We start from the raw sequence: 11,073 nt of genomic DNA, 5'->3' as shown, positions 1-11,073 counted from the left end.
CACGCCTGTGGCATTCCTGTGCTCAGTTTTCTGAAATAGTCTGCTATTGTGAAAAATACGCCTACGGTTAATTGACGGTCAGTTTCAAATCACTTTATTTCGAGAATTTTAAAAACGACATTAAAAAGTGACATGTTGCAATAAATGGATGTCTTCTTCGAGTCTGCGCCACAAATGAAGAAGACAAAAGCAATTTCCTGAAGCCGATTAAGTCTGACCATGTAGTGCGGTAAATCTACAGCGCTGTTCATATTTTTGTACACGGTAAACATGTGTGAAATGCCTTAAAATACATTCTTGTTTTATTGCACGAGCAAAATCTCACGCTGAAAATTGTACAAAGCATCCAATGCATTTAGTTGCGTAGAAAACAATTAGTCAATTATTGGGGGGGGAAAAACATTTTAGGGTATATTTTGAGTTATATATGCCCAAATATTTCCGTTTGATGTTATTTTACCAGATAATCAAACTATTTCTTGTTTCATTAAGTCTATTTGTTTGAATTATGATGGTTTTTGCGGCCTGCTATTCTCTCCACCAGTCATTTAATAGCCAGACTATTAAATGACTGTTTAATCGTTTAGCTATTACAAATTTAACAGCTTAACTAATGAACTTTCTGAAAACGGAGCACTGCAGAACTGGATCCACTATATTGTAATGCGCGCAAGGTGAAAAGTAGTAAATTTTGCAATTCGACCTGGAATGGTTAGTCAAACTTGTAGGCCTGATTCATTTCGAGTAAAACCTCGGCTGCATTCACTTAACATGTTTATTTCTGGTAAAGAAAAAATAACTAATAAACGCAAATTAGAGAGCTAATTCTAGTAATAAGCGTTTTTTTTGGGTGATTACTATTTTCTGACGTGCGTAGACTCCTCTGTCCTGCGGAGGAATCAGAACTTTCTCATTTGAAAAAGAGGGGGAGGAGTTCAGCCATATATGGACCTTTATGATGGTAGTCATTTTTGACGTGGCCTCATACGTTCAGGGTTTCAATTGGCTGGAGAGTGTTTACAGACTGACCTATCAGTGGTCTGTTCTGCGTCTGAAACGGCATTTTAAGCAGACAAATACGTTTTCCGTTATGCATATTTCAGGACTGCTTGTAACTGTGGTAATTTGAAGTTTGTAAACAGACATTAAAATAAATCATTGTCTCTTACAGATTTGAAACGTGAAGACCAGGACCTGGCGTTTATAACCAAATAAAACAAAATTATTGCAGAGCATCTGTCATTACATGAAAGTTAGAGCAAATAAAATTTACCATGTTCTCATTTTGCCCCATGTTGTGTGCTTGTGTGTTCAAATTACCTGACAATCACGCAATCTCCACTGCAGAGGAAATTATCGTTTTAATATGATGTAAAGCACTTTTCTGAAAAAAGAAGCACTTGTAATCAAGTTTCAAACAAACTTGATTGATTCATTTAAGACAGAGCAGGAAAAATAAGTATTTAACAATGCAATGTTTGCTAAGTAAGCACATTCAAGAGATTGAATGCGTTTGACGTGCATCTATGCCAATAGCACCCAGGTGGTCTGCATCTACAAAGAAATTTCTCCATAAATCATGATAAATCAGGATCACTACCAGATAACTAGTTAAGTCCCAATTGATTGCCTATAAAAAAAGACCATCAGTTTCTGGAGGTTCCTGTGAGAACAACATGGACCCATTATCCATAATTTGATAGGAACGTTTTTCACCATTAACCAGCCAGCAGTCAAACCAATGATGATAATAATAATCACAATAATAAAAGGATTAATGTCCACTTACTAAAAACTTCAGAAAAACCCAGAACTAGCAGGTACACTTGTTTAAACACAATATACTAAACTGCAACGGCATCAATGTAAGCTTATTGTACCAACCTCCACTGCAGAGGGGGAAAAAATCACTTAAAGTTTGCAGCAGAACATTTAGAGAAGCCAGTAAAGTACTATGAGAATACAAAATAAACTTGTTGTATACCATTACACGCATCTTGCTTGGGGAACAAAAAAAAGAAAATGTGATACCGAGTATCACACACTTTACCTGCAGTGATGTTTGAAGGTGAAAACATTATGATGCGAGGCTGTCTTAATAAATGGCACATATGGTATATTCACATTACTGAATAATAAAAGAATCAACAAATGTACGAAAAAGGCCAAATGTCAACAATAAAGGAGAGATGACTTTAAATACACAATGAAACTCTCACATATTTTCAGTAAAAAAAAAACAACTAAAAAGCTAACTTTAATTCAATAGAAAATCTGTAGAAAGAACTGAAGATTAGTACAAAGACGAGGCCCAGAAAACTTTCAAAAATGTATATGGGTCAATAATAATTCCTGAACAATGAAACCTGTCTCCATACAAGATAAATCTTGCAATAACAAATTTTATTTTAAATTAGTATTTCTTCTCAGTGCAATCCACAAGACTTCACAAATTAAACCGACTTCTTTGAATTTGAATTATTTGGGACATTTCATATGGGCTATAGGCCAATAGCCTCGTAGGCTAATTCATATTAGCCTATTTTGAAACATTTATTAATATGTTGACATACAATACTTTATTTCCCCACTGTAATTATGGATTCTCAAAAGAAATTCATTTAGGCTCTCATGAAGTTTCTAGAAATGTCTTGAATCAAGATTAAGAGTCGTATGAATCAAATAACACTATATGAGAAACTGAAAGCTGTCGTTTTACAGGTGAAACGGAAATTTAGGAAAGCAGTGAAGCGCCCCCAGCAGTTGTGCTTCTTTGCATTTTTATTTGCTTTTAATACAGAGCATATGCATATTTAATCTTACAAGAAAAGTTCTTACAAGCATTCACAAACACATACATACTCCATCCACATGTGAGAACACCTTGCCATTTTGTTCTTTAGAAATTAAAAAAAAGGAAAAACCTTAAAAACACTCAGTCACGTGAGTTTGGTCAAATTTCAATAAATAGGTCACCAAACTAATGAGTCCAACAGTACTCCGTTTTGTGATTAAGCAACATCTTGTGCAAAAAGATGTGAAGACAAAGGAAATGTTTCAGTCTGTATACAGACTCCTATCCCGGGCCAAAACTTGAGATAAAGTAGCTGTAGAACCTCTAATTTTGTCAGATCAGCTGCAGTAAAACTGAAGTAGAGAGCACTTTGTTGCCACATTATTTCCAAAAAAGAATGAAAAGTTGCATCATTCAGCAGTCTCTCTCACATGTGTAAAGTATAAGGCCAAGAAGCTCCACCTAGCGGATGGAGGACAATATGTACAACAAAGATATAAAGTACTGTGCAAAAAACAAAAGTACAGATGGCTGATCAGCTTTCTATGAAGGTTTCCAAAATACTCAGGGTGGGAGCCTTAAAACCTGTAACATCATTTTTAACTCTCAATGAGAGCTCATATGTTTTCTTATTTAAAACATGATCCAAGTTATGCAAGCAGGGCAGAAGGAGAATATAACAAAGTCATTTAATTTTTTTGTGCTCTTTCAGGTAAACTGGGTGACATTGAGAATGGAAATGTAAAAATGTAGATGATCAATAAAATTGAGGCCTATTTGTGCCACATAGGAAAATTACATTTAAACAGAAATATGATTAAATAAAAGACAACTGTTCCTAAATGCAAACTACTAAACATTTTTTTGTATGTTTTAATGAGGCCTCAAAAAGTTCTCTCTTGTATTTTCTGCCAGTTTATAGATGCAACAACTCTTATGGGGATTTTCATATAGCAGATATTGTTGATAACATTGTAAAAAATGTTGATTCTATTGTTCTAATCTGACTACAATGTGCAAAAAAAACCCAAACAGCTGTTGAGTTGTGCTTTCGCTAATAATCTGAGGGATGAATCCGAACCTTTGACAGGACAGTTTTACCAGCAATCCATCACAATAGTAAATAAAGAACATACACTGCATGTCCTTTTGTTATGTCCACACTCTTGGTGAACACAGATTCAACAAAGCCCTTTAAGTTGGAAAATAAAAACACTTCACGAAACCACAGGACAGTCAGTCAAGCTGTTAACCAGTCGTATTTGACAGAAAGGATCTGTACAGACAAACAGAACTGGGCCTGTGTGCTGAAGACGACTAGCGCAGGCCTGTGGTATCTCAGCACTAAGCATCAGTAGTCTTAAGTTGGACGTCCATCTCAAATTATCCCACCTGCAGTCCGCTTTGCATCAGAGACAGTTTCTCAGCTAATGTGACTGTGTAGTTCTCACATCTGCTGGAGATAATCTCTTTTAGCTTTTACTATGAACTCCATCAGTTAACAGCAGTCCACGAGACACGATATGCAGCCCAGTGATGAAGGTCAGATGTCTCTCGTCACTTCTGGTGGACACATTTCAGAGGCTGGAAGTCAATGACGGAATTGTGCGTGTGTGTGTGTGTGTGTGTGTGTGTGTGTGTGTGTGTGTGTGTGTGTGTGTGCGTGCGTGTGTGTGTACTTGGTGCCTGATGAAAACCTGAATCATTACGTCCTGCGTTTCTGCTGCTATGTAAGGGACACGTCTGTTTTCTTTTTGTTCAGCATTAAATCTGTTTTTATACCAGTTTGAAGAAAGATGTCTTTGAATCAGTTTATTTCAATTTACTGAGTTCAAATGAATGTATATACTGGCAAGTGCATCTCTTAAATTGAATATGTTTTTCAGATTCATCGAAGTAGCTATGCAAATAAATTATTTTTAGACAGGGTGTGATTTTGCAGACGAGCTCGTCAAATGTAATAAAGGATTAGTAAGAAAAATACATGCCATAAAGCAAAAAGTATTTCAGTTAAATGAACCAGGAAGTTATCTCTGTAAAAACAAGCAAAAAATACATTAAGTAGGAAGCAGCTGAATTTGTCCATTTTAAAATACAGAGCAATTTTTATACCTATACTTACATTGAAACATTTTTAAAAATCATAAATAAATGACTAAAGAGCTGTAAAACAAGGCGCCACCTTCTATATAAATTTAGATCATCCAACAAACTACGACTATGTCCAAAACGATACTGTTGAGGATTATTTTTTTAAGTAACTTCTTGTTAAGGAACACCTGAGGTCGTGGAGGGGGTTTTAGGTCCAGAGGGGCCGCGCCCGAATGATATAAAAGGGAAAGTCGCTCGCAGGAAACTATAAACCACATTTTTCACATACTCATACCGTTAGCTAACACTCATTTGCAGATTTGAAAGTACTTTCAACTGTTGGTAGTGAAATACAGGTCATGATATTGTTTGCAAAGCAGACACTCTGCGACTTTACCACAAATAGATTGAAATTATGTAATGAGATAAACATGCATGCTTTTTTATTTTCCAGCAAGAGTGATCTAATATCTTTTTATTATTATTATTATTATTTTTTTATTTATTTACTTTGTGTCCAGGTGGTAAGAGTGAAGCAACGCACTGGTCAAGGCGCTCCACGAGGCAGGGGCTGCCCCCATCTCGCGTGTCCGGAGGCTCACCGTGACTCACGACGCCGCCGCGGTCCCGCATTCTATACAACTCCGGAAAAAAAAAAAATTGAGAAGCCACTGCACAGTTTTCTAAAAAAAAAAAATCAGTATCTCTACATGTATGACAGCCGTTCCATTCCAAATTCAGTTGGATTTCAATCCAAAAGCAGTGTGAAAGACTGGTGGAAAGCATGCCAAGACGCATGAAAGCTGTGATTAATAAAAATCACGGTTGTTCCACCAAATGCTGATTTCTGAACTCTTCCTGAGTTAAAACATTAGTATTGTTGTTTCTAAATGAACATGAACTTGTTTTCTTTGCATTTGAGGTCTGGAAGAACTTCATATTTTTCGGGGGTTTTTTTGTTTTGTTTTGTTTTTTTTACCATTTCTCATTTTCTGCAAATAATTACTGGATTACGTTGTCAGGACTTCATAGAACAGAAGAACAATGTTCATTTTACTGAAGCGGGTAAAACCAGAGAACTGATAGTTTTGCAGTGGTCTCTTTTTTCCAGAGTTGTATAAGCGTGCTGATTCACAAGTGGGTTGACGTTAATGACCAAAAGGGAATCCTGGCACTTGGCCGCGACGGAGGAACAGCGGGTGGTGGAAGGTCAAGCAGCATCTGGAGAACACTACGGATCCCCAGTGGGCCAAGAAGATCACCGTTCTGGTCCGGTCGCAGGACTCCAAGAGGGTAAAGACGTCTGAAAAGCTGAAAACAGTATGTTTGATGCCTTGTAAGAGCGTTCCTGTTCCCGCACGAGTGATTTGGGGTTGATAAGGCTTGGACCATAACCGATAGGCGTCTTTATTTAGTGTGCATGGAGTTTTACTTTGATATAAATGCAGTAATTTTAAAAGAGAAACGGGGGGGAAAAATCTACCACTATTCTGTAAAGTTATTCACTTTAGCAGCGGTTTATTGCTGTTTCTCGCCGCAATTGACACATTATTTAAAATAGAAAAGCTCAACACTTTGAACCTATAAAGCTTTAGTCTATTTCCCTTTGATGAACACGGTTATAAAAACAACGAGCACGGTTTGCGGTTTAGTCGAATAATAATGCAAAAAAAAAAAAAAAAAAATGAACCAGTAAAATCAATTTTAAAAATTGATAAAGTAACCATAAAAACCAAACAACACAAAAAACTCCAATTGTGGCCTCGGCTTTGTTGATTTTTATGTTTTTATGCTGTTGTTCCTGGCATATTTAAAAAGTAAAATACTGTTTGTTTGTTTTTTACCAACTACATAAACGACACTGGATAAATACTCAAAGTGCATTACAAACGTTTTCCTAATTGTTATTGTAAGAATATTTTTACATTTCTATTTGTCATTCATTGTTAGGCACCTTTAACGTATCGAGAATGAGCGTCTCAAATGCACCAGCGAAGATCCACCTTTCATTTATAAAACAGTGAAGCATGAAACGATGTTAGAACTAGAGACTTCAGCGTTTGCTTACAGGAACGGAATAAGCAGAATTTCCAACAGTCCGACTCGTGCTTCGATACGCTGCATGCCGCTTCTTTGGTTAGTCACAATCATCAGTTTATTCCACTTTGACTGTCACACTTCAGACTTTGCTGACACACACTGACCAGGCCAAACCATACAAATGTGCATTAGAGCACGATCAGCAGAAATTATGACCACCCCGCCCGGCACACCTGCTTCCAGTACGAATGGCTGTGTCGACGTGGAGTCACCACCCAAGAGTCAAAGCCGTGTGCTCCTGTCACATTGCTTATTTCAATCATATGACTCTCGTTTGCTATTTTTGTTGGGTGCGAATTTTGATGCTTTGGCATTTGAGTGGGGAGAAAATCTGGGTGGCCTTGAGAAATTATGAAAGATTTATTTTAGTGGTTTCTTAATTATTGTTCATGTGTTTTCTGTTTTCAGTATGCACTGAGTGGCTTTTTTTTTTTTTTTTTTTTTACAATGGTGATTATTGAACTTTAGTGTTGTAGCCTACACTAGTTCTCTGTTCAGGATGGCTATTGTCTTCTGTGTCGTTTGGGAGTGACTGGTGCAGAGAAACGGGATTGTCAAGTCAGGTCTAAACTTGATGCTTGTAATTTTGAATGTGACTTATAAACTGCTGAATTGAGTAAAGGAGGTTCGTGATAGTTATTTGTTGACCATACGCTGTGGGATGAATGCTGCAGTAAAACTAATTATATCAGTTGTTCTTTGTAGGTCACAAATGCGGATAAAAAAAAAAGTATTAACCTTAATTTGAAAAATAAATAATTCTATGCTACAACAAATGGCCGTCACAAATGAGCATCTATGTGTCAATCCTATTGAACTCATTTATTTTGGGAAATGTAACATAATTTTGACCTACTATGACGTGTACTTTGTGTTTAATGAAACTTGTGGCTCTGATCCTTGCTGGTTTCAGATGCAAGAAAAATCAGAAATTATTATTAAAACTTGAGGTAGAATATTTCTTTATCGTTGGTCGCCAAAGTACGAAACTCGCTCTAAGGGCCTGAATTAGCCCGTAGTCTAGTGGTCAGCTCATTATTTTACCCGACTTTTAAAGTGGCCAACATTGCAAAGACTAGAAACGATGGAGAGTAGCCTGCACCCCTTCATTATTCTGACGTTTTCTGGCTTCAAAGAAATTAAATAAGTTTAACGAACTGGACATTTAGTAAATCGAGCGGTATATTTTCTTTTATTTTCTTTCATTTATTAAATCAGGTAAAAACCCATTGACATTAAGATCTCATTTGCAAGAGCGACCCGGGCAGAAATCTGCTATTTATTTGTTGCATTACTTTTATGTACATATAAACAATTTACACGAGCCAAACTTGAACGTCAGCGGGTTTTTTTGTTTTGTTTTGCTTTGCTTTTTTTTTCCCTTAATGGAAACTTGGGAGATAATATAATTATCTTAATTCTGGAAGTTAAGATTATGTATACTAAAAAGGTACACCTCCGTAAATGGCTGCCATTTACTGGTGAACTATTCTAAAAAGCCCCATCTGCAGATTGTGACCAGCTAACGGATTCATATAAAGTCTAAATCTAAATGCATAAAGTGATTCCATATTAAATGTTGCGCTAAAACATACTTTTAAAAAGTTTGAAAGAAAACTTTAAGTGGAGGCCCTCCGCTCTGCGGGAGCGGCTTCCCGCATCTCCTCGCCCAGTCTGATAATTTTACATTTTTTTTAATAAACTAATTTCCGTAGTGCGCTATCGCTCAAAAGCCCAAACAGTGCACGGCGTTGCAATGCAGGGAATAAATATAATAAACAGCTAAGTCAGATCTAGAACTCAATTTCATTTCCATTAAACTGCGCCAGTCTCCTTTTTTCCTGAGGGATCACTAAGCAACAAAAAAAGCAAAACATTCTTCTTTGTTCATGATATGAATGACGCATGTTTCCCATGTATTTTCCACTGCATTACAATACCGTTTGTAAACGTAAACGTTTGATTTACAATCTAATTCCGTTTTTCTTCTCTCTTTAACTCTATTACAGACTTAAGAAAAGGTCAGTGAAGATCAGGACTTGGAGTTTGTTGTCAGAAACATTCTGACGTTTACACATGGATTCAAAAATATAAGTACAACTGTAAATGTGTGTTTTCCAAATTAAAGCAAACAAATCCTGCTGTGAATATACACAGCACTACAGATTCCTTATGAATACATCTTCTCTGACAACCTCTGAAAGCTTTGTCCATTTGCTCTGGGACCAGTAAGGCGAAGCAGAAGACTGGAAGTGAACCAATGACAGCTCAAGACAGTGTTCTTAATTTTCTGCTGTCTCCAGAGATTGTGGCTTTCAGTATGCGTCTGTTGCTATTGCAACAACGCCATAAACAAACGAGAAAAGAATCATCATCAGGTACGATTGTCACTTGATGGGTCCAAATATCCAACACATTCTCACTCCCAACTCGTCACATATTGACGTTTTTTCAGGTACCCTCGGCGTCACATATTGACGCCAAGGGTACCCCCTTGGCGTCAATATGTGACGCCGAGGGTACCTGAAAAAACGTCAATATGTGACGAGTTGGGAGTGAGAATGTGTTGAAATATCACTGACAGTATTTCATGTTTTCCATTAATAAAATACATAGTGCAACATATTCCATTAGGGAAGAATTAGGTTAACTGACAATTGCGTTTTAGCTTTTAGCAGAGAGGCTTTACTTCTTGTGAATTCAACAGGAAAGATGAATTGTGAAAGTGACTTCCTCTGCTGAGATTATAAGAAATGTCAGAGCTGTGTGTGCGTACGTGTGGGTATTTCACCCAAGTAATGCAGTCGAACTGACCCTCTATCTTTAGCCTTAACAGAAACACATGCAGGGTGCTACAACATTCCTGTTTGCTAATATTTGATCTTGGCTTGCTTGTTGGAACAGCATCACTTTGTTAGTTGTTTTTTTTATATCTCACAAATAATTACTATCACCACTATTATGCAGTCTAGAGTCTAGATTTATATTAAGTTACTTTCCAGATTAGTTTGTTGAAAGATATATCTCTAAATATAAAACTCTTGGCAAAGGCGAGGTAAGGAACCCTCTAAGGCACTAATATGCAGACTGATATGTCAGTGCACAGGATCATTCGCCACTGAAAATAAGCATTTTTATAGTTTATTAAATGTATACAGCTTACCCTTTAGATGAAGTAGATCATTATGTCCATTAGAAGTCCATTTCATTTTAAGCTGTTAGATGTCAACATCCACAAAACGAACTTGAATCTAAATGAGACAAACTTAAGGTCATTGATTTCGAAACTAAAAATTGGAAGTAATGAGTAACTGTATGGAAGTAATGAGTAACTGTATTTACTCTGCACAAAGGAAAGAGGTACAATAGGCTCATATTTTTTGTTCCGTTGCATTTTTTGTGATGAGCTTCAATTAGTCAGTTAGCACACTATAAAAGCTTTCTCATTAAACTACTTCATCTTCATCCCAAGGTCTTATTAAGCCACCCTTGCAGTATCATTTGTTGGTAACAGTGTTTTCCAGTTATCTTCTCCTCACACTTACTGGAGGACAATATTTTGAGTAGCAAACAAAGGGGATCTAAGCCTGCAAAGTGGATGCAGTTATGTTAAACAAACATATCTGTTTACATTTCACTGGTATAGCCTGTTCGCACACACACACACATACAGACACACCCACACACACACACAAGAATGTGTTTAAAGTCACAATTCCCCATTCATGAAGAAGTCCTCCATTCATGGTTATTTTGAAGCAACATTTTACAGCTGCGTTATAAAAAGAGAGAAGTGCCTATTTGTGTGTGCAGACAATTTTTTTGCAACCATTTCAGGAACTGGTTATATCTTGACCTTCATTGATAAAGTCCCAAAATGACTTAAATTAAGTTGTTTTTTGTTTTGTTTTGTTTTTTTCTCACAATTAACGAAAGAAAGCACAGTCCAGTCTGTCGATTTTAATCATGCTTTAAGCAGCCTATTTGGAGCCCCGAAGAGCTGAATTGAAAGTGGCACAATTAAAAATAAAAACAACAGTGTGTCCTAAAATAATGATACTTTTATATCATACTTTGTAAAAAAAAAA

The 11,073-nt window shown here is 36.6% G+C and overlaps 1 protein-coding gene across 1 annotated transcript in view; it reads left to right on the top strand.

Moving 5' to 3' along the window:
* Positions 1-10,309: 10,309 nt before the first annotated feature.
* Positions 10,310-11,073, top strand: part of LOC108166218 (obscurin-like) — a 1,933-nt gene continuing 1,169 nt past the window's right edge. Inside the window, exon 1 of the mRNA XM_017304278.1 lies at positions 10,310-10,313. Coding sequence (XP_017159767.1) covers positions 10,310-10,313 — 4 coding nt within the window. The remainder of the gene's footprint in view (positions 10,314-11,073) is intronic.

This window comes from Poecilia reticulata, linkage group LG4 (genome assembly GCF_000633615.1).
Source record: "Poecilia reticulata strain Guanapo linkage group LG4, Guppy_female_1.0+MT, whole genome shotgun sequence".
Classification (NCBI taxonomy): Eukaryota; Metazoa; Chordata; class Actinopteri; order Cyprinodontiformes; family Poeciliidae; genus Poecilia; species Poecilia reticulata.
This window is presented reverse-complemented; position numbering and strand designations above follow the sequence as displayed.